This window comes from Chiloscyllium plagiosum, chromosome 4 (genome assembly GCF_004010195.1).
Source record: "Chiloscyllium plagiosum isolate BGI_BamShark_2017 chromosome 4, ASM401019v2, whole genome shotgun sequence".
Classification (NCBI taxonomy): domain Eukaryota; kingdom Metazoa; phylum Chordata; class Chondrichthyes; order Orectolobiformes; family Hemiscylliidae; genus Chiloscyllium; species Chiloscyllium plagiosum.
Genome location: NC_057713.1, coordinates 38,168,043 through 38,193,250, shown reverse-complemented (window position 1 = coordinate 38,193,250; position 25,208 = coordinate 38,168,043). Strand labels below are relative to the sequence as shown.

The following is a 25,208-nucleotide window of genomic DNA, read 5'->3' as shown; positions in this document are numbered from 1 at the left end:
AGAACTCTGAGCTCAAAAACTGCATGCATTTATGTAGAACTCCATTATCTCACTTTTTAGATTAGAATCAATCTAAACATCAGGTCATAGACAGGGAACACAGGGGGCTAACACCTTCAACATATTGTCTAGCTAATACCAATTGTTACAGTTAACCTAAAAAAGGTTTTGTGATTTACACATGAAAGAAGTGAAACTATCACTGTATTCTAACAGATGAAAGGCTTAACAGACAATCAATTTTTCAATGTATAATTTCAGTTACATCACACTGTAAACTTTTCCACAAATTCTGTGCCTTACAATTGTGTCCTCTGCAACCACCTGATGAAGGAGCGTGGCTCCGAAAGCTAGTGTGCTTCCAATTAAACCTGTTGGACTGTAACCTGGTGTTGTGTGATTTTTAACTTTGTACACCCCAGTCCAACACCAGCATCTCCAAATCCTGATCAACCATGGCTGTTATAAAGGAACCCTATCTTAGTCAAACACAATTTATCTTAAACAAATTTGTGGTTTTATTTAATCCATATTTGCCGAGGTGACTTTTAAATTTTCTCCAAGATTGCCATTATAAAAAAAATTCCAAAAATAACTTAGGGAACTAGACAGATAATTAGCAAGCAGGCCTCATACCTGGCATTCACCAGATTACTCCCAGTGACATGTTCATGTTCCATAGATCATGGTGTGTGGAACTCCCTTCATAAGTCACTTCGTTTACTGCTGCTTTCCAACAGCCTCCCCTATTACCTTAGCCTCAGGCTCCCTCTCTCGATTCCTTTGTTCCCTGTGCAGCGTTTCACCACTTCCTCACCTTGAGATGCATACAAGAAGTACAAAACAAGTGGTATTGCTGTTCTGTTCCTTTAATGGCCTTGGGACCTTCCTCTCAGCAAACCTATTCATTTCACTCTGAAATTAAATCAAAAACACTACAACGAAGAGGGCTTGACTGTCTGAGACAGGACAATGAGGATCCTTCTTTGACCTGACTTAATAACATTTTCACAACTGATGCAACGAAACAGCTTGAAAAGGATGTATTTTAGATTTTCATGTTTCAATTTAAAAAAAGGATATCTGAGTCTTTTCAGTTGTTTGTCTGAGCCACATCTAGAAAAAATTCAATAAATCAATCTGCAGTTGAAGAAATACAGCTTTGATAAAATTATTTTAATGGACTGTAACTGCTTGATACTTTTTTATTTTAGTGTGTAAATGTTTCAATGGTAAACCTCTTAAAATACTGGAACAGAACACTACTAAGACAAATCCAAACTCTATCATGGATGGATAGTTACACAATTAAAATAATCACCTCAAAATTGTGATTTTAAGAAAAATCATTATTTGGTTAGCTTCTATTAAAAATGTCCTTGTGAAGAAAGAGATCTGCTGCAAAGTACTGACTGCAGTGATACAGGATGTGCAATAGACAGGGGAGCTGGGAGGGTGTGAGTGTAGTTGACTGGAAGATTATAATGAAATGTTGGGAATGTGAGAGACAATGACTGACAGGGTAGTGAAAGGAATCAAAATTATAGGGAGCCAAATATAGCTATTACCTGAGGAATTGTTCAGAGCATCACAGAATGTGATGGAAATTAAGGGACAGTTTGGCTGCATTCAATTAGTTGGTGAGCATTATAAGGTGATGACATTGTAATGGTATCAAATGATCTGTAGTGTGGTACCAGAGGCAGAACACAAAGTCCATGAGTTTACGTCTGCATTTCTCTTAAGTTCTCAGCCTTCAAATAGCTATGAATTGGAGCTGGTAAGCTGAAACAAGACACCCCATTTGTGGAAAGTTGCCTGATCACAACTGGGAAATTTAGCTGAGGGAGGTCACCATGTTTATTCTTCCAAGGAGAGATGTGACTCCAAGTTTGCAGTGCCTTTTTTGTAAATGGTCTTGATTCTTATTGTCTCCATGACCCGACTCCTACAGTAGTGGAACAAGTCACAAAATGGTATCCTGTGTGACAATTTCAGGAGTAGTCTCCTGGTCCTGTCATCTTGAACAGGGTTGACCACACTAACCTCCTCCAACACCATCCAACTGGATGGGATCATTCTTACCTGTTTCTGGTTTTATTGATGCAGTAAATTGAGAAAATCATGGCTTCCCTTCTGACTCTTGCGATGCTCCTTTCTAAGCACTGTGGGCCATTAGCAATACAATTATATTCGATTACAATGTGCAATCCCAGCATATCCCCACACTGCCATCGAGCCAGGAGATCAACCTTAGTTCAATGAAGAGTGTAAAAGCGTACGCCAGGAGGAGCACAAAACATGCCCAAAAATGAGCTGTCAACCTAGTGTAACTACAACACAGGGCTACTTCATGCTAAACAGCATAGGTAGCTCGTGATCGGCAGAGATAATCAATCACACAATCAGTAGATCACATCCAGTCACAAATTAAATTATTAACTGGAGGAGGAAGTTCCACAAATATCCTTTTCTGCAATGATAGGAGATCCCAGCACATCAGTGCAAAAGACGAGGCTGAAGCCTCTGCAATCACCTTCAGTCAGAAGAAGTGCTGACTAATCATCCTGAACTACCTGGATAGCAGTCATTAACCAACTGCTAACCTCATCACAGCCTTGGTCCAAACATGGAAAAAAAAGAGCTGAACTCAAAATGTGAGGTTAAGTGTGATATCACAGGCAACACTCAACTGGACACGGCATTGAGAATCCCTGACAAAACTTTACACAATGGAAGACCTCTTACTGGTAATACCTAGCATAAATGAGGATGGTTAGGAACATAGAAGCCATTCAGTTTCTCGAGCCTGTTCGAGATCACAGCTGATCATCTACCTCAATGCTATATTCATATAATAGCCCCATATTCCTTTACACCATTAGGAACTAAAGATCTGTAATCTCTCTCAAACTTACTTAATGGCTGAACTCGCACAACCCTGAGTGAAGAAATTATTCATCTCAGTTCCAAAGGGCTTGCCTTTTATTTGGAGACTGGGTCCCCTGGTTCTGGATCACAAAATTAAGGGAAAAGTTCTTTCTTCATCAACTCTGTCAACTCCATTTTGAAAATTCAGTGAAACCACATCTCATTCTTCTGAACTCCAGAGAATAAAAGGTGCAATCTCTCCACAAGACAGTCTCACCATCGCAGGTAATTAATCTGATGAACCTTGACTGCACTTCCTCAATGGGAACTATATCCTTCCTTAGACATGGGGATCAAAACTTCACACAACATTCTTGGTGGGGTCTCACTAACATTCAACACGATTGGAGGAAGCAGTCTTTGTTGCAGACTCAAATCCTCTTGTGCTAAATGTGAACATACCACTTGCATGCTAGCTTTCCGTGACTCATGAACAAGGACACCTCGGTCCCTTTGGACATTGTCGAGCCCCTCACCATTTGAAAAATATTTTGCGACTTTGTTCCTCCCACGAAACTGCATAATCTCACATTTACCCACATTATATTTTTCTTGGTCAATCACTAAGCCAGACTAAATCTTCTTTGAACTTTTCTCACGATCAAGACTTCCAATAATATTGCATCATCTGAAAATTTGGAAATATTACAATTGGCCCCCACACCCAAATCATTGATATAGATTGTAAATAGTGGGTTTCCAAGCACTGATCCTTGTAGAACTCCACTGGTCACAGCATTCCATACTGAGAGTGACCTACTTACTCAGAGAAGATTTACCAGGATGCTTCCTGGACTGGAGGGCATGTCTTATGAAGAAAGGTTGAGGGAGCTAGGGCGTTCCTCATTGGAGCGAAGAAGGATGAGAGGTGACTTGATAGAGGTGTACAGGTGTTGAGAGGCATAGATAGAGTGGATAGCCAGAGACTTCTTCCCATGGCAGAAATGTCTATCACGAGGGGGCATAATTTTAAGGTAATTGGAGAAAGATTTAGGGGAGATGTCAGAGGTAGGTTATTTACTTAGAGAATGGTAGGTGAGTGGAATGCACTGCCAGCAGTGGTAGTAGAGTCAGACTCATTAGGGGCATGTAAGCAATTCTTGGATAGGCACATGGAAGATAGCATAATGAAGGATAGGGTAGGATAACAGGCTGGCACAACATTGAGGGCTGAAGGGTCTGCACTGGTCTATGTTCTATTCTCTATAGTTCCTGCCTGTTAACCAATCCGAAGACCATGTTAATATATTCTCCTCAATCCTATTCGCTTTAATTTGTTTACTAACCTCCTATGTAAGACTATATCAAACGTTTTCTGAAAATTGAAGTACCACACCAGTTGATTCAAACCCAATGGGCTGAAGGGCCTCTTTAGTACAGTATGGTTATAGGACTATGGTCATCCACTGTGTCGCCCTTATCAAACCTGCAAGGAACACCCTCTAAAAACTTGCAGGTTTGTCAAACGTGATTTCTACTTCACAAGTCTTGATTCTGTCCTGTCAAACAGTTATTTTCTATATATCCACTGCTTACAACCTTTAAAATAGATTCTAGCACCTTCCCTACCACTGCCATCAGGCTGACATTCGGTTTCTCTCTCCCTCTTTTCTTAAGCACTTCTAACAGTTGTTACCTTCCAAACTACAGATATTGTTGCAACATTACCAAAAGTCTAAAAAATGATCACTACGGCATCCACTATCGCTGTGGCCATCATGAGAAACATTGGGTCCTGTAGAAACATCAATGTTTGGTTCCATTCGTTTCTTGAATACTATTTTATTTTTATTAATTTCTTTAAGTTTCACACTCTCACTTGTCCTTTGGATTTTAATGATTTCAGGAAGATTTCTTGTGCCTTCCTCTGTGGGTGATGGAGGGCGATTATCTCAGCCACAGGAAATGACTGCTGGAGTTCCGCACAATCTCAACCATTCTCAATCAATAATCTTCCCTCCACCATAAGGGCAGAAGTAGTTTTTATTGATGCAAAGCTTTCACTGATGATTTTACAGTGTTGGGCACCATTCGTGACTCCCTAGATACTGAGGTTTACTGTGCTCATGTGCAAATATCCAGGTCTGTGCTGGAAAGTGGCAAGGTACATTTCCATCCCTCAAACACCAGACAATGACCACCTTCAACAAAAAAAAAATCTAACCATGTGCCCTTGACATTCGATGGCATTCTGATTTCCAAATGTCCCACTATAACCGCCTTAGGGGTCATTATTGAACAGAAACTGAACTGGATTAGCCATATAAAATACTGTAGCCACAAGTGCAGGTCAGAGGTTGGGAATTCTGCAGGGAGTATCTCACCTCCTGACTCCTCAAAGCCTGTCCACCATCTGCAAGGTGCAAGTCAGGAGTGTGATGGAATACTCCTCACTTGCCTGGATAGAAGCAGATCGAACACTCAAGAACCTCAACAAAGCTCTCCATCTGACTGGCACCACATCCACCATCATTCCTGCAAAGTGGCAGCAGCGTGTACCTTCTATAAGATGCACTACAGCAACTCACCCATGTTCTGATAACAGCAATGCCAAACTCAAGAACTTTAACATCTCAAAGGACAAGAGCTGCAGCTTCATGAGAACACTAGAGCCTGCAAGCTCCCCCCGAAACCATACCCATACCTTCAGTGTTGTTGGGTCAAAATCCTACATTTCCCATTCTAACATTATGGATCTACCTACAGTAGATGGATATGGTTCAGGAAGGCAGCTCATCTAGACCTTCCCAACAGCCATTAGTGATGAGCACTAAATACTGGCCTGGTCAGGAATGCCCACATCCTTTGAAAGAATGATAAAAAACTTTGTCGCATAATTGCATTTACACATTCATCACTGGAAGCCAACATGTTCCAAGCAGAAGTTGCCAGGTTTTCTTGTGGCTCCTGTGTCATGCCGTGTTGTAAAGAACGGCAGTCTACAGGGTGCTAAGGAAATGATCAATACAAGAAGTCTGCAGTACGACAAGACTAACTGAAATCAATGCCCTATTAAAAAATAAATCAGCACATTTTCTGCAGTAAGTTAATCCCGTTTAAGTGACTGAGAGTATGCCCAGTTATCATTGCCAGCAATGGAAAGATTACCCTGGCATATTCAAGGATCAATGTACAAGATTGGTATGGAGGTGCACTGATCTCGATCCTCCAACTGTTTGCTGGATGCTTTTGAAATATTTCCTGTGGCTCTGCTCACTGTTGTCATTTCTCACACCCAGCTTGACAGCATGCATTTGGATTGCAGACTGCGACAGATGGTGGAAAGGACAGTATTGTTGGTTCTTGGCTGTGCAGAATACAGCCATGCAGGAGTATTGGAAAAAGAATCAGGATCGCTGGTAATTTTCCATTGCTTTTCAATTCAGAAAGGTCTGCTACATCTTCAGCTTCACAGTTGAATTTGGTCAGTAGATCTGTTGCACAACTGCATTCAGTTGCACAGCCCCAGCTCCTGCTGTTTGAAGTAGAAATTAATTTGGGCCAATTCCAGCATCAGATTCACACTGAATAATCTTAAAACATCAAAAGAAATCGATCCTCATAAGGAAAACGTGAGCAGGTTCACTGTAGGGCAAAAGCAGCCCACAGTTCTGTAAACTTCACATGAAGTTAAGCAAAATTTAAAATCTTTCATTCTACACTGCCAATGTTTCCTTTATGGACTGTTGGTTTGCTTTTTTTTTTACAATTCAAAAAATGGTCACAACATTTAAAGTACTTGTAAGAATGTCCTCGAACCAGTGTATGATCCTTCCTTGCATATTGAAATTTGGCCAACATTGCTTTTAATGACAAATCAAACAACAACCCACACACAATGGCCAGGGCTTTAGCATCATTTGGTATAGGATTTCTGCCCAAAACTTTGAACACAATGTGTCCACTATACATGCAAAAGACGACGGCATACAACCCTCAAAAGATTTCTTTCTCTTTATTCTAATCTTCCTATTATTTTGCAGTGTGCCACCATCCTACACAAACTTCGGAAAGCAAAGAAGATGTCAAGCTACTGAGTAGTGGGAAGAGTTCCAGTTTCCTTGAAGCTGCTTCACAGTAGTGGACTGGCATGGAAACTTAACATGTCAGGAATGAATGTATGTCATTCACAAATTCATGCACTAGTTTAAAATCTGGCTTGTTTATTTATGATACCAAATAAAAGTTAAAGCAAGACGACACACCAAGCTGTCTTGCTATGACAAGGTGGTGAAGTTCAGCCACCTCAGCTTGCTCCCAGTCCCCTGCCATTGACTGGGACTAGGGTGTGAATCTGATGTATTACACAAAACAAACCCTTGGGGATCTGGGAGACAAATGCTTAAAAAAAGTGTAATAAAGAAAATGGAAAAGAGTATCAGCAGAACATACTGGAGATTCAGTCGTCATTGTTGAGACATTTTATAACGAGATTTGTTTACACAACAGCCTGTATTTTATGTAAATTTACTGCAGACATTGACACTTTCCTTCCCACTTTCCAGTTGGGAATGGAATTATACAGCCATAGAAGTGTACAGAAAGGAAACAGACCCTTCAGTCCAACTTGTCCATGCCGACCAGATACCCCAACCCAATCTAGTCCCACGTGCCAGCATTTGGCCCATATCCCTCCAAATCCTTCCTGCTCATAGAGCCTTCCAGATGCCTTTTAAATGTTGCAATTGTACTAGCCTCCATCACTTCCTCTGGCAGCTCATTCCATACACGTACCACCCTCTGTGTGAAAAAGATGCCCCTTAGGTCTCTTTTGTATCTTTTCCCTCACACCCTAAACCTCTGCCCTCTAGTTCTGGACTCCCCGACCCCACAGGAACGACTTTGTCTATTCACCCTAACCATGCCCCTCACGATTTTATAAACCTCTATAAGGTCACCCTTCAGCCTCAGACACTCCAAAGAAAACAGCCCCAGCCTATTAAACCTCTCCCTCTAGCTCAAATCCTCCAACCCTGGCAACATCCTTGTAAAGCTTTTCTGAACCCTTTCAAGTTTCACAATATCCTTCCAATAGGAAGGAGACCAGAATTGCATGCAATATTCCAAAAGTGGCCTAACCAATGCCCTGTACAGCCGCAACATGACCTCCCAACTCCTGTACTCAATACTCTGACCAATAAAGGAAAGCATACCAAACGCCTTCTTCACTATCCTATCTACCTGGGACTCCACTTTCAAGGAGCTATGAACCTGCACTCCAAGGTCTCTTTGTTTAGCAACACTCCCTAGGACCTTACCATAAAGATTCACTTTCCCAAAATGCAGCAGCTCACATTTATCTCAATTAAACTCCATCTGCCACTCCTCAGCCCGTTGGCTCATCTGATCAAGATCCCATTGAACTTTGAGGTAACCTTCTTCGCTGTCCACTATACCTTCACTTTTGGTGTCATAAACTTACTAACTATACTTGTTATGATCATATCCAAATCATTTATATAAACGATAAAAAGTAGTGGACCCAGCACCAATCCTTGTGGCACTCCACTGGTCACAAGCTTCCAGTCTGAAAAACAACCCTCCACCACCACCCTCTGTCTTCTACCTTTGAGCCAGTTCTGTATCCAAACGGCTAATTCTCCCTGTATTCCATGAGATCTAACCTTGCTAACCAGTCTCCCATGGGGAACCTTGTCGAACGCCTTACTGAATCATGTCTACTGCTCTGCCCTCATCAATCCTCTTTGTTACTTCTTCAAAAAACTCAATCAAGTTCGTGAGATATGATTTCCCACGCACAAAGCCATGTTGACTATCCCTAAATCAGTCCTTGCCTTTCCAAATATATGTACATCCTGTCCTTCAGGATGCCCTCCAACAACTTGCCCCCCCCACTGACGTCAGGCTCACTGGTCTGTAGTTCCCTGGCTCGTCCTTACCACCTTTGCTTAAACAGTGGCACGACGTTAGCCAACCTCCAGTCTTCCGGCACCTCACCTGTGACTATCGATGATATAAATATCTCAGCAAGGGGCCCAGTAATCACTTCCCTAGCTTCCCACAGTTCTAGGATACACCTGATCAGGTCCTGGGGATTTATCCACTTTTATACACTCCAAGACATCCAACACTTCCTCCTCTGTAATATGGACATTTTTCAAGATGTCACCATCAATTTCTCTACATTGTATACCTTCCATGTCCTTCTCCATAGTAAATACTGATGCAAAATACTTATTTAGTATCTCACACGTCTCCTCCGGTTCCACACAAAGGCCACCTAGTTGATCTTTGAGGGGTCCTATTCTCTCCCCAGATACCTTTTGTCATAAATGTATATGTAAAACCCTTTTGGATTCTCCTTAACTCTACCTGCCAAAGCTATCTCATGTCCCCTTTTTGCCCTCCTGATTTCCCGACTGTCTTTATACTCAGGTAAGGATTCACTCGATCTATCCTGTCTATACCTGACATGTGCTTCCTTCTTTTTCTTCATCAAATCTTCAATTTCTTTAGTCATCCAGCCTTCCCTACACCTACCAGCCTTTCCTTTCACCCTAACAGGAATATATTGTCTCTGGACTCTTGTTGTCTTATTTCTGAAGGCTTCCCATTTTCCAACCATCCCTTTACCTGCGAACATCTGCCCCAAATCAGCATTTGAAAGTTCTTGCATAACACCATCAAAATTAGGCTTCCTCCAATTTAGAACTTCAACTTTCAGATCTGGTCTATCCTTTTCCATCATTATTTTACAAAACAGTGGACAGTTAGTAGTGCAAACAGGGGAGATGCCCTGTAAATGTTTATAAACAAACATTCAGTGACAAATAGTGCTTAAGAACAGAGACATTTTTGGGTAGTAAACATTGGCTCTGATTTCCATCAGGTTATATCAATTCCCTTGGGGCAGCGATGGCATTGGGCATTCCAAGCAGCTGAACAGGTTTTGAATCCTAGTCATCTCAAGTTCAGAGCTTTTGGGCTCTTGTGATATTGTCCATATCTCTGGGCCAGAATGTCCCAGATCAGCTTCCACCTGCCTGGAACGACGGTCAAGGCATAACAGCACCTCTTCTCCCCCAGGCACCTCAGGAAATTCGGCATGTGCATAAGGACCCTCACACCAACTTTCACATTGAAATCATACTGTCCAGGTACATAACGGTCTGATAGGGAACTGCTCTGCCCAGGACTGTAAGAAACTGCAGAAAGTTGTGTGCACAGCCCAGACCATTACGGAAGCCAACCTTCCATCCATGGACTCCATTTACATGGTTCGCTGCCACGGAAAGGCTGCCAGCATCAAAGATCCATCACACCCTGGTACTGGTATCGATCTTCTACAAGCTCTTCCATCAGACAGAAGATACAGAAGCCTGAACACAAGCACCACCTTATTAAACTGATGAATGGACTCTCTAGCCCCAAATAATGCTGACCTTGCTAACATTGTTCTCGCCAAATGCAATGTAACCTGTTTGCCTGGGTCCATTTTTTTTTAAACAACCTCTGATCGGTAGATCCTTGCCTACTATGATCTACCTATACTGCTCATAAACAAAGCTTTTCATTGTACTGCAGTACAGGTGACAATAACTCAATCATAACATACCCAACTTCAAAAGGTAATACCTGATTCCATGAGGTAATATGGAATGGAAATCAAATGTTTTGCCCTTAATTTTACTGGGAATGGAATCTAAAAATAGGGAGCTTTTGCTGAAACTATACATGGCATATGTCAGACCACAGATGGAACACTTGAATACTTTGATGCCCCTTATCTAAGGCAATACAGAATAGCATAGAAGAAATTCCATCTGATCTCTCACAGGGTAGTGAACTTGTGGAATTCTTTAATCACAGAAGGCTGGTGAGACTGGATCATTAAGTCTATTCAAAGCTGAGATTGTTAGATTTTTAATCAATAAGGGAATGAATTGTTGCACAGAAAAAGCAAGCAGCGTTGAGGATTATCAGATCAGCCACAATCTTACTAAATGGAGGTGCAGACTCCATGGTTTGATATAATTTGGATTTATGGTCCCTAATCACTGGTTCCATCTGCATCTCCCTGATGTAGCTTTGTGCCTTATCAGGATGGTAAAAATCTGGCCCATTGTCAAAGACGCCCTCTTTGTCTTTTACTTTCAGGTACATGATGATTACACAACATGGACAACACCAGAGATAGATTTCAGCTTTTCATCAGGCCAAATGCAACATATTGACCGACTCCCACTTTTCAACCTGATCCATTAAATGTGCATACAAAGCAAGTCCCCTTTTACTCCCCACATCTTTGGTAATAAATTTTGGGATCATGTTTGGTAAATCCCTTTCGGGAATTGGCATTCCTAGGAAGCTTGTGCACAATAATGATTTCCCTGAGAAGTTCTTAATTCATTATCGAACATCATCAACAGGAAGGAAGTGGGCCAAAGATTATACATAAGGCCAGTGTTAATTTATCACTTACAACTTAAAGCACTGGAGCAATCAAGCCTCTGCTATACGGTGCAAATCACGACAAACAGACTGTATTAGAACAACACGTAAAAATATTTTTTTTTCAAACATCTACTCCTGTTAATATTAGTATTAAAAAGAAATATTTTAGTTACAGACAGAAGACAATGGCCAAGATCTTTTGATCCTTATCGTACAAAAAGAATACATACTTATTTTTACAGGGACCTCCTGAGGAGTGTTCTCAGCTGAAACAGCTTAGCACAGTCCAGAAATTCATTCAGTCAGCAGCAGATTGTTCACTGTTGAAACTATGATCCTATTTCAGTACAAAACCTACAGAATTCCTATGTTTACAAGTCCTGAAGCCACTTTCGCAGCCACGGAGGACAGGGAGATGTGTGAGTTAAGCAAGAGGTTAGTGTGCCATAGGGGTGAGCAGGTGTTAGAAACTGCAGAAGACTGGGGGACGGAAGTGCCAAGCAATAAGGTAGATGAGAGGGAAGGTGTGGAGATAGGGGTGGCAGATAGAATTATAGACGTAACAGATTGATGGTCTGTGATTGGGGGTTGGGGAGATTGAGGTTAGTCATGAATCAGTTGAATAGTTATCCAAGAAATAGAGCAGGTTTTATTTCATTTTAATTCATGCAGAGAATCTGGGCATCACTGGCCAGGCCAACATTTATTGCCCAACTCTAATTGTCCAGAAGGCACTTAAGAATCAGCCACATGGCTGAGAGTCTGGAGTCACATATAGGCTAAGGATGGCAGCCTCTTTCCTGAAAGAACATTAGTGATCCAGACGGCTCTTTCCTGACAATCAACAATGGGTTCACGGTCATTATTAGGTTCCTAATTCCTGATTTACATTGAATTCAAATTCTACCATCTGTTGTGATGGGATTCAATTCCAGAACATTACCTGGGTTTCTAGATTAGGCCATCACCTCCCCAGATAGTCACCTTATACTTGGGACTTTTCTGTTGGCTTCCAGGCTTCAGGTAATTGCTCATTGGAAATTTCAATTTTCAGGATAATTCCCAGGAATTTCGCTGTAGCAGGACTGCCATGAGGAAAACATACAAGTACTGTCTACTCTGTTTGCCATTGGAAGATTGATTCTAGGTCAATAGATCTTGTAATTTACAAATGTGTACAACCACTCTCTGATTAACCTCAGCAGTTAAGTAGCTCCCATTACATTCTCTCAAATAGGAACATTGACCTTAAAGGGTCAGACCGCAATTGGCAGCAATAAATCACAGCCATAATCCCAGACCACAAACTATTCTTAAGATTCATTAATGGTATCCCTTGTATCACTATGTGCCACTGCATTTATACCATGCGAGTTAACAAATCTCAAACAAATTGGCATCACTATCCTCAGTGGGATGCACCTTCAAGAGTGGAGCAGAAGTAACAAGCAGGGGAATGACACATTCTACAGGCAAGGAAAGGGTGGCAGCAATGTTCAAATCCATGGAGTTGGCTTTGCCATTCAGAAACCAATTGCCTATTCACTACCTGAACTCCCCAGTTGTAGATATGAAAGGTTCATGGCACTTCACCCACAGCTCAGCCAATAATCAATACACCACCATCATCAGCACTTGTGACCCATCCTCGATTCAGGTGAAAATATTAAGGAAAAGATCAACCCTGCACAAAGTGAAGTCTTCACATTATCTTTCATAGAGAAGAGTGCGTTGTCAGTGGAATTATTGTAGTGTTCTCCTCTTCCATTTGTAACAGAGCTGATTTTAATTTCTTTTCCTCTTATTTCTTTTGCTGTTTGAAATAGTCTATGGTGTGTTCCCCTCAAACAATCAGTTTGTGAAGTCTAATTTTAAAATGAATGTTAAGGTTAAAACAAACTCTAAGTGTGCAACCCTAAGGAAATAAATTTTTGCAACATATATATGCATAGTAGGAACAAAAGCAAAAGGAATAAAGTAATTTGCAGCTGCAAATAACATTTCCAACAAAAGGTATGGGGACTGATTCACATGACTGACAGTGCAGTAAGTCCATGCTCAGTGAAGGTTCTTGCAGTTATTGGCTCTGATAGAATTCACTTTCCTGGGAGTTCAAGTGGATGCAGTTGAAGGGTTGGCAGTATGATTTTTGTAAACTGGAAATTAATTCACTATTCAGGCAAAATAGAAGATTTACCCGAGATATCAGGTTGAGACTAGAAGCCTGCTTTTGCTGAGCCTGAAACTACTTGCTGTCTGTCCCAGAGTTAAAAAGTAAACTGAGATTCAGCACTGCATGGTTAAAATCTGTTAAAAAAAACCCATACGTTTCAGTCACGTGACAGAGTTCCTGGAGAAGGGAATTCAATTTAACAAAGTGGTTTCAACGTCTCTTGTCAAAACTGGTATATTTTCTAGCGATAACTATGGAGTTATTATCATCATTTCAGTCATAATGGTTTTTAAATCTGTTCTTTGTTCAGAACTGGCTGGGGTAGGCACGGTATCTGTTGTTCTAATTTCATACAAATGTGCCATGTGATATTACAGAAGATGATGGAGCTTTTGTGTTGGTAATTTCTACAAGTAGCCAAGTGGCTCACTTTGTGTGTGCAGCCAAACTGAATTCCAGGGTTCCATTTTAAACTTTACAGATGACAGTATGGTTTTTCATTTAGAAAAAAGAGAAGAATTTACAATCTCTCTTCATGCCTTGCCAGTATGTCACATCCCAGAACAGCAGACCTTTCATCTGGTGACTCTAATGGCAAGACTGGCCATGAGTCCGACATCAGGAGAGCAGTAATTGGGACAAATCAATGTGAATGGTGCCCTCCTGCTGACAAAAAGTGGGCTGAGGATGGGCTTTTTCTAACAAACACTGTCAGGACTCGCCTGGGAAAGTGGACTGAGATTCAAGGCTCACCACACCTGGGATTGCCACCAAAATTAATGATATAGCTAAAGTACGCAAAGTCCTAATTTGCCAGTTGAATGAACTCAGGTTAACAGAAAACATTGAGCGGCTTCGAAAGGTAACTAGAACTATGACTCATAACATAGAAATTAGTCCAACTACAAGGAAACAAAATGTAAATCACCAACCAAACAGGGCTGTTAGGAGTGGAAGAAAATAAATAATGGGGAAAGAGTTCAATAGTATCAATCCTTAGTACTCTTCCTTCCAAGACACTGTATTCACTGATGTCATTATTTCCAAATACTTCCAATTCTTTGTGAAGACATAAGGCAGTTCACATGCCAGTTGCAAAGACTTACAGATACTGGTTAGCTGACAGCAACTATTAAAGAGAGCAAGACAAAGAAAAAATGAAAGAGAGGATTGGGGAGGAGGGGAGAGGTGGGAGAGAGAGGAATAGAGGAAGGGTGAGAGAAAGGATGAGGGGGGAGCGAGAGGGAGGGGGCCGGGCGAGAGAGAAGATTGAGGTAGGTTCATTGCTGCAGGCTGATGAACTTCCATCAAACACAAGATATCACAAATGGCAAAAGTTCAAGAGGACAAAATTCAAAGTCTCTTCAGAAACTATTTAAATGGATGAAAACTACAAGCCATATGGTCCCTATGGCAATCCAAGTGAGGTCTCAAAGGTTTAAAGTCCCTTCAAAAGGACTTTATCCTATCCAGGAGGATTTAGTTGCATTGGAGGTAGTACAGAGAATGTTCAATTCAAGACTGATTCGAGAGATGAAGGGCTTACCTTATGATGAAAGATTGAGCAGTTCAGGCCTATACTTGCTCAAGCTTAGAAGAAATGGAAGAGATCTAATTAAGGCATATAAGATGCTCAAGGAGATTGATAAAATAAATGTTGAGCAATATTTCCCTCTGTGGGGCAACTTAGGATATGAAGTCATAGGTTTAAAACAACAAATGGCAGATTTAAAACAGAAATGAGGAGGAATTACTGCTGTCAAAAGATGTGCAGAGGCCGATGCTGGACTGGGGTGGACAAAGTTAAAAAGACACACAACACTGGGTCATCGTCCAACAGGTTTATTTGGAAGCACTAGATTTCAAAGCGCTGCTCTTTCATCAGCTAGCTAAAGGAGCAGCGCTCCAAAGGCTTGTAGTTCCAAATAAACCTGTTGGACTATAACCTGGTGTAATGCTGTCAAAAGAATTGTGTAACTGTGGAACTCACTATCCTATACAGCAGTGAGGTTCTCATCTGCGAGGGACTATTGATGATGACGATGGGGAGCAGTGGATGTTGTGACACTGAATAAATTTAAAGAGGAAATAGACTTTTAATCAGCAATGGGTTAAAGTGTTACGGGGATTGCTTGGGAAGGTGAAGTTGAGACCAAGGTGAAATCAGCCATAACTGTATTAAACAGTGGAGCAGACTCGAGGGGCTGAATTGCCTGTTCCTATTCCTAGTTCTTATTCTAAGACGCCGTGCATGCAACCTATGGAATTGGGAGGAAAATAAACCCCATTCTTCCTGCTTTGTCCACCCCACCCACAAGATTATGACAACTGTGATCATCTTCAAAAAGGTAAATAAATTCTTCTTTGGAAATGTGCAAGGTATTTTCTGGTTGCCAATAGCAGCAAAAGTCCTGACAAAGCCTCTTCTGAAATGCTACATCTCAAGGCCGAGGAAACCCTCCCAGAGAGGAAGCACAGTTTTAGCCCTTCCAGGAGAAAGCCCAAAGTGGCCTTTGTTGCTAAGAATATGCAAGGAAAATGCTGAGAACACCAGCAGGAATTTTTCATTGTATTTACTGACCTGAACAAAAGCTTTTAATCAATAAAGGGTGAGGCTCTGTTGATTGGTTTGCCCGGGATTTGGCTCTGTCTAAGCTGCATGCTGATGTGGCTGGGAGATTGGAAATAGATGCTTTCAAACTCCAGACCTGTGTCAAACAAGGCTGTGTGGAAGCCTCCACAGCACTTACAACCCACCCAACAGTGGATATTCACCACAAACATCAACTGCCCTCTGGTGTGAGGATTAAATACCACCCAGATGGAAAAGATCTTAACTTCAGTTGCCTCTATCAAAACTGAACTGACCAATGTACAGAGAGATGACCTACAGTGAGGAACACAGCCGTGCTATAGCCCAGTCTGCAACATATCTTCGGGACACTCAGATTCTATCGAATTCCGTGATTTGAATTCAGCAAACACAGCCATCCCACATCCTCTCTCACCTTAAAAACGGGAGCACTGCCCTTTAAGGTGCAGGAGGGAGTTTGACAGAATCAGATACAATTCTGGATCAGTGGTGCTGGAAGAGCACAGCAATTCAGGCAGCATCCGAGACACAAGCCTGGTAAAGAGTTGATGGTGAGGGTCAGAGGTACGAGCAGACAAGTCCTTCCTTCAGAATGTGCTCAGTGATTTTCAGATGTAGCTGGTGTATACTTTTAATTCTAGGTCTCCATACCATCTAGGTCTCTACTCTTCAATCCAATCATTGCTCATGTGTGGCTCGGTTTATGGCCAACACCCCCATTGGTACTATTCACCTACACTCCTGGCACAGCCCAGCTCAACACAGCCTGTTTGCTCAGCCCAGTCAACTCCCACATTTGGTCCAATCCCTAATATCCCCACAGCTCATTAGACCAGCCGAGGGTGGAGGAGAGCTGCAAGGAGGAAAGTGGAGTCACAGGGAGTGACAGTTTGTGGGTGTGGGTTGTAAAGAATGTATCTTCTTATTTTTCTATATTTTTAATTATAGACTGAAATCAGAAAAGGACCTGTCTGAACACCAAGGATTCCTGCACCTTGCAGAAAAAAAAGTGACGTTTACACTCATTGTATTGCTGGTTACACAGCTGTTGGTTGAAGTAGCGTGGAAAGCCGAGATCCACATGAGCTTGACACAGGGTTGGTGTATGAATGGAATTTCGGTCAGCAACAAGTAGCTGATTAGTCTTTGAAATGGTGACCAGCTATTGGTGACAAAGGCCTCCCGTCTGCCTGGTGCACAGCTTGAATTGTGAATACTCAAATCAGAAATTATTGGACCTCTGGAAGGCAAGAGGTTATTATTGCTCTACAGTAGAAAGCATCTGAAGCCTGAACATAGCCCATTTAATTCCTCTGATCAACTGTTAGAAGCTGTGACTTTTAATTACAAGTCAGAGATCCTTATGAGTATGAACCAGTCACCCTGTGCCTTCTGCAAACAATAAAAAGTACCTGGAGGAAGATTGAGGAGCAGTTTTCCAATCACAGAAAGATCACTGCAACAAAGCTTGTAGCCATGGACCACTAAACTGCCTTATTATCTTTACCACCATCCAGAATACCTATGCTTGTGTGTCTGTCTGCACATGTAGAGGAGGTGGTTTAGTAGTGTTAACAAGGTGTATTATTACAGTTGAACATGTAGTTGTACGTCGTTAAAAAAACCCAAAAGAGCTGCAGACGCTGTAAATCAAAAACGAAAACAAAAGTTACTGGAAAAGCTCAGCATCTGTAAACAGAAATCAAAGTTAACATTTTGGATCCAGTGACCCTTCTGAGGACCAGAAACATTAACTTTGATTTCTCTTCATAGATGCTGCCAGACCTGCTGAGCTTTTCCAACGACCTCTATTTTTGTTAAAGTTGTATGTCAATGGTTTGTAATGTTTATCTGTGGTTCAAATCTATGTGTAATATATAGTAAGTTGTGTTGAATACAGACACCTGGTCCATGCTTTCTGTCAATTTGGGTTTGAAATACTGTATAGGTAAATTGCAGCATTCTTCTTACTTTTCTGAATCATTAAGCTTTGTGACAACTGCAGTAATAATGGGGCTTGAATTCAGGTAGCTACCTGGGTGAGGAGTGACAGTGTCTACGCACGTGACAGTGCTAGAGATGCTGCAGGGGACGGTGAACAAAGCTAGTATGCAGAGAGCAGATGTGCAGAAGAGTGTCATGGGAATAATGAAATGTTCGACTTGACTCATAATTGCTAGGTGCAGCTCTAAATAAAATCAGTGTAAAATACTGTGCAATTGCCTGGAAAAACAGGCTGAATTTACAGACCAACAGATCCTGGGAGGCCCATTGTCATCTGCACCTATGGGGACATTCTGGGCAGATTGGAAGGTCAAGGTTCCAGCATCAGTCAGCTTTCTCAATCGTGACAAACACTGCCATTGGGACCGGGCGATCTGGGCCAGCATTCATTTCGATTTTTAGAATGCAGTTTGCAAAAGAGACAGTAGGACCCACAAAAAAAAACACGAGCCTTCACAGCTTCTGTTACACCCTCAAAGTTGTATTATTAATTGTTTACGATTTTTCATGTAAAACGGTGTAGAATTTGTGCTGGCTTTCTTCTGGTCTTCGATTGTGAATATGAAACCACGTAAAGTCCTGAAGAAGCTAACCAAGCACAAGGCAAACATGGAGAATGCTGGACAAATTCAGCAGATCAAGCTCTGACTCACTTTCAAAGTCACACTGGACTTGAAACATTAACACATTTTGTCTCTCCATCAATGCTGGCAGACTTGCTGAGTTTCTCCAGCATTCTCAGTGTTTCTTCCAGATTTGCAGCATATGCAGTAGTTTGCTTTTGGTCAATCATGAGACTAGGCACAGAATAGGCACAGAATAGGCATTAACTGCTTAAAGGCTAAAAGGCTTAAACTTTCATTCTATAATTGCTAGGTAAAAACAATGACTGCAGATGCTGGAAACCAGATTCTGGATTAGTGGTGCTGGAAGAGCACAGCAGTTCAGGCAGCATCCGTGGAGCAGTAAAATCAACGTTTCGGGCAAAAGCCCTTCATCAGACTTTTGCCCGAAACGTCGATTTGCTGCTCTTCGGATGCTGCCTGAACTGCTGTGCTCTTCCAGCACCACTAATCCAGAATTCTATAATTGCTGCAATTTAAAGTCACAATTCCTAATCTTTCTAGATTTTGTGTTTTATAATTGGGAGTGGAGGAATTAAGGACTAAAACATTAGGATCCCTTTCATCACATCAAAACTTTGAACAAAGCGCTCATTTTACACCTTGGATGTTTGCTCGCTTTGTTACCTTCAGCAGCATGAATAAATAATCATATTCAGCCAGGTTCTAAACTGTAAAGAACGCTCATTACTCAAGAGAGCTCAAGTTGCACCTCCACTGTTCTCTTGAGGGATAATAAATGATTGAAAGCAATGCAAAATGAATTATTCCCACAACAGTTTGCTCAACACATTTCTCCCAGCACGGTACAGTGCTAAGTTTGAGTGTACCAGAAAACTCATTTGATTTCTGTTCTATGCAGAGTTCATTTATCTCAGCCAGGGTAACATTAGGACCATTAAAACTGGTCAGAGGACTTGGAGAAAAGGGACTAAGTTGGCCTGATTGCATGAGCAAGTTGACTTCAGTTGGAGCTAGTTTGTCACCCTGACCAGGGAGCTCTGTAAAGGTTTGATCACTTGGCCCAGTGTGCTGGGTTGACCAGACAGAAAGCCCAAGTGAATACCGTAAATAACAGCTGCTTGCCTCCCCAGTGGCTGTTCTCAGCAGAGTCCCAAGAGGAAGAGAGAGAGTTGATTCAGATTCTTGCACAGTCAGGGGAGCAGACGGGAGCATTCCTGCTCCTCTCCCCTCGAGGGGGATAGGCAACTTAAGAAAAACAAACTACTACTGCACAGACTGGGCGCTGGAAGCCCCACAGCTAAATTCATCCGTAGTGCACCCGTTACGTGACCCAATTAGGCAGCAATTTCCACATCAGGGACTTCTGCCAGAAATTTTGCAGGTTGCTTGTGAAGCGATGGGTACTGCATGTGACAACATCAATATTCAAAAAAGCCTACAACATTCACTGCCTGGATTCACATGTCAATACAACTTTGGCAAGATACCAGAGAGGAAACTACACACAAGGAATTCAGTATAAGTAGTGCTTCATGAGGGAATGGAAATTCAAAACAGATCAGGTGCATTTTTTCTACTTATTGCTAACTTCCAATTTTAAACTAGTTTTGGAAATCTGAATGCCCCATTTTTAAACTTTCATTCCTTGCCGTTTGGATATCTTGGCAACTTTTACTTGGATCACCTTGGCGAATCCGCCTCACATCTTTGAAAACATAGCCTTGAGGTCTCTTTTCCAGAGGAAGCAAGTTTAACCATCCCTCACATCGCTTCATATCTATTCACAATACTTTCTTGACAGTTTGAATGGATATGCATGTTTCACAATAATACTTCTGCAGTGATGCTCTGTGCTAACACTTGCACAGAAACAGGGATATATTAGCAAAGCTGCAAATATGATTTCTACAGCCTCATGGTTGCATACAGCTCCACAAAACTATTACATAGGCACCTACCATATAGGAAGGGAAGATCAGAACTCTTTTATGTTTTCCACATGGCCACTGTGGGTCATCCAGCAGGTTTGGATCATATTCCGCAAACTCCAATACTTCATTGCCTAGAATAAAATCTCAGCATTATTTTTATCTTCCTAGAATCACTCTATTTGTGTTTTTTGCACAGAATCATACAAGCGTCACCGAGCATAAACAGTATTCCAGCACAATTTTACAATCCCCAATTCCTCACATTTTGAAAAATACACTTGAGATCAGATGTTGCAGATAGATTTATGACACTTGGTTCATATACATGCTGCATATGGAGCATATTTCTGATCTCCAGACTGCAGAAAGGAGAGCGGGGTGCTGCAGAAGGCTGCAACACAGATTTATGAGTACAATACCAGGTACCGGTGGTACGAATATTGAACTCTCTGCCACAAAAAGTGGTTGGAATGAACAGTACAAAGCACAGGAGATATATTTAAGGGGAAACTAGACAAGCACAAGGGAGAAAGGAATGGAGGCTTACAACGGTAGATTTAGATGAGAAAGTGAAGGTAGATTTAGGTGAGAATGTGGAGGTAGATTTAGGTGAGAATGTGGAGGCAGATCTAGGTGAGAAATTGGAGGTAGATTTAGGTGAGAATGTGGAGGTAGATTTAGGTGAGAATGTGGAGGCAGATCTAGGTGAGAATGTGGAGGCAGATCTAGGTGAGAAATTGGAGGAAGTAAACACAGGCATGGACTAGTTGGACTGAATGGTCTTGTTGTCCTATATAATGTAGTCTAATGTAACAGAGCTTGGATTTTACAGCAAGAGTAAAGAGGCTGCCGTTCTTTTCCCTCAGAAGCTGACAGCTGAGGTATAGAGGAGAGTGAAATTATGACGGGGTTCAATAGGGTTGATGTAGCGAGGTATTTCCAGTTACAGGCAAATCCAAAACTTGGGGCCACAAATAAAATATTTAATTACTATTAAATCCAATCATAAATTAAGCAGGAACTTCTTTCACCAAGCATGTTTAAATGTGAAACTTGAAACAAGAGTTGAGGCAAATAGCACAGATGCATTTAATGATCAGAAGGACACATTGACAGGTTTAGATGAAGTATAGTGGGACAAGGCTTAGATAAAGCATTTACACCAAAAGAACCAGGTGAGCCAAATAGCCCCCTCCCATGCTATAAATTCTTATTATGTGCATGCATTAATGTATCTGTGGTGAAATATATACTTATATGTACATTGCATACTATGATGTTTCTGAGTTAATGACAGGAATGGAAACTTAGGAAATGGAGTCGGCCATTCAGCCCATCCAGCCTGCCCAGCTATTCAATGCGTCAATGTTCCACATCCTACATTCTAGTATACCATTGATAATCAGAACCCTATCAAGTTCTACCGAAGTTAAAAAAATTCTAATCCTAGACTTAAATGGCATCGTTCTTATTTTCAAAAAAAGTCCATCCTGTTTCTAGACTTCCCTACCAGGAGAAACATCTTACCTGCTTCTATCCTTTAAGTATTTTGCATCCTGTTTGAATGCTCAGATGCGATATTTAAGCCACCCACCTAAAATAAACTAATTAATAATTCAAATCATCAAAAAGGTCAATTATATAATAGTACAAATACCCTGAGATGTGAGCCTGCTGCTGTTCCAGTAGTTTCACTAAAACTGTGCAACAGCTTTCTGGAATCTATCAGACCAGAAATTAAATATCAAACACATCACAGCCTCCCCTCAAGTCAATCCAATATAGATCGATAAACAATTGCTGGTAGAACATTTTTTCAGTATTCATTTATGGGATGTGGGTGCCACTGGCTGGCCAGCCAGCATTTATTGCCCATCCCCAGATGTCCTTGAGAAGGTGACAGCGAGCCATCTCTTGATGGTTACAGTCCCCTTTCTGTAGGTAGACCCACCGTACCCATTTGGAAGGGAATTCCAGGATTCTGACCCAGTGACAATAAAGGAATGGTGATATAGTTCTAAATCAGGACAATGAGTGATTTGAGGGGAAAATTTGGAGGTGATGGTGCCCTCATGTAACATTTGTGCTTGACATTTAGATAGAAGTGATCATGGTTGGGAAAACACATTGGTGACTTTCTGCAGTGCATCTTGTAGATGGTACATACTGCTGCTATTCAGTGATGGTGGTGGGGGCCTCAGTGTTCATGGGTGGGTGATGTCAAGCAAATTGCTTTGTGCTAGATGGTCTCAAGTCTCCAGAGTGTGGTGTTGGAGCTGTACTCATGCAGACAAATGGAGAGTATTCCACTACACTCCTGAATTGTGCCTTATATGTGGAGGACAGGCTTTGGGGAAGTCAAGTGATGAGTTATTCGCTAGACTGCTGAATTGCTCTTGTGGCCAAAGCATACACATAGCTGGTTCAGATTAGTTTCTGGTCAACAGTCACCTCCAGGACATTGCTAAAAGGGAGATTCACTGATGGTTACACCATTGAAAAATTACAATTTGTTTTGTGGCAGGAATGACTCCAACTAGCAGAGAGTTTCCCCCACTCACCCCCCAATTTCCCCACTCAGTGAAACGTGTTCCTGATGTCAAGGCCTGTCACTCTCAAGTCACTTTTGCAATTCAACTCTCTTGTCCATGCTTGAACTAAGGCTGTAATGAGGTCAGGAGCTATATGGCTCTGGCAGACTATAAACTGAACATCAGTGAGCAGGTTATTGCTATGTAAATGCTGCTAGAGTGCACTGTTGATGGTTATCTTCTATCTAGATACTCACAATCAAGAGTAGACAGATGGGCTGGTAATAAACTGTGTTGCATTTGTGTACTTTGATCATGGTTAGAATTTGATCCAAACTTTGAAAGTTCATGATGTCAGGACAATGCACTCTCATCTGCCAAAATATATCATTGTTTTCAGATGCTCAATTTTCTCAGAAGAGAACCAACATCACTCTGAGCTGCCTCACAGTGTCAGAAACCAGAGTTTGATTCCAGCCTCGGGCGACTGACTGTGTGGAGTTTGCACAGTCTCCCCGTGTCTGCATGGGTTTCCTCCAGGTGCTCAGCTTTCCTCCCACGGTCCAAAGATGTGAGGGTTAGGTGAATTGGCCATGCTAAACTGTACATAGTGTTAAGGGATGTATAGGTTAGGTGCATTAGTCAGGGGAAATGTAGGGTATTGGGTCTGGTTGGGATACTCTTCAAAGGGGTGGTGTGGACTTGTTGGGCCAAAGGGCCTGTTCTAATTCTAATTCTGTAGGAATTCTAATTCTAACTCCTGCAGAACAACCTTCAATCTGCTTTATGGAAAGTAAGGTCTTTGTTCACAAGAGGTTAACGATCCTTCAGTTCAAGAGGAGCCCTACAGACATCAGACTATCAGGACCACAGCCCAAGTCCAGGCTCCTCTTCCCAACAAAATACCATTCTTACAAATCCAAAGAGAACACTTTCTGGAAGAACAGTGAAGCCTCCAGATTGTTCTTTAATGGGTGCAGGACAGAGAATAATGCTAAATATAAATACATAAACAAATGTACAACAACATAATGATGAGGGGATAAAAGATTTGAGACAGGATATTGTGAATGAATCTATAATGAATGATTTTTGATTAAATACAGTAAGCATACCCTAAGTGTTGATGTCAAAGAGACTTTGACAGAGCAAAGAAACCACTTGTAGGAGGCAGCCCCGGAACTATCCTGCAGCTCCTTACTGTCTGTAGTGATGTAGGACATACTCATGTAAGCAATAAACTTCAAACTGTCACTTCAATGAGATTCTTCTAGTTACTGGGGAAAGGAGGGCACAGTCTTATCAGACCATGGGGCTGCTCCCTCATTAGAGAGAGATGACTGCTGATGGTTTAACCCAAGGGTCCACTCCTCAGGCGAGGGGAGAGGTTGGGAAGAAGAATCCTTTATAATAATCACAGCTGGTGTGGGAATTGAACCCAAGCTGTTGGCATTCCTCTGCATCACAAACCAGCAGTCCAGCCAACTGAGCTAACTGACCAGTGAAGGCAGGAGGATATCCTAATCCACACTAATTCTACTTCAGGCGCTAGAGATAGACTTTGGCAGCCAGGACAGGAGTCACTTACTGCAGAACACCCAGGTTCAGACCTGCAGTTGTAGTCTCAGCTTTTACATTGTTTGCACTGATCAACCGACAATGTCAGAGTCCCCTGATCATTTTACAATCTTGCAGCCTATTGCAGAATATTAAACACACACAAAGATTGAATTTTGTATTCTGTCACCTATTTGAACCTTAAGACAACATACTGGGGTGCCACTAGTATTTGCACTCTGCCCAGAGACATATTGCTGAAACAATATTTCAAAGGGGATGGTACTGAATGGTTGTCAGGTGGCACAAGTTTCAAAAGGAACACAATAGCATGGTAGATAAATATGTTGAAGAGGTACTGGGTCCCACAGATATGGACACACACACACGACACACATGTTCCAACATTATCAATAGCCAGGACAACAGAGATGCTCCAACTCATATCAGATTAGGAAGGGATGGGAATTGAATATTAGCACACAG

General features: G+C 41.7%; 1 protein-coding gene across 1 annotated transcript in view; it reads right to left on the bottom strand.

Annotated features, from left to right (window-relative positions):
- Positions 1-25,208, bottom strand: part of LOC122548967 (CDK5 and ABL1 enzyme substrate 1-like) — a 70,653-nt gene that overhangs the window by 24,277 nt on the left and 21,168 nt on the right. The window contains exon 4 of the mRNA XM_043688002.1: positions 20,662-20,765. Coding sequence (XP_043543937.1) covers positions 20,662-20,765 — 104 coding nt within the window. The remainder of the gene's footprint in view (positions 1-20,661; positions 20,766-25,208) is intronic.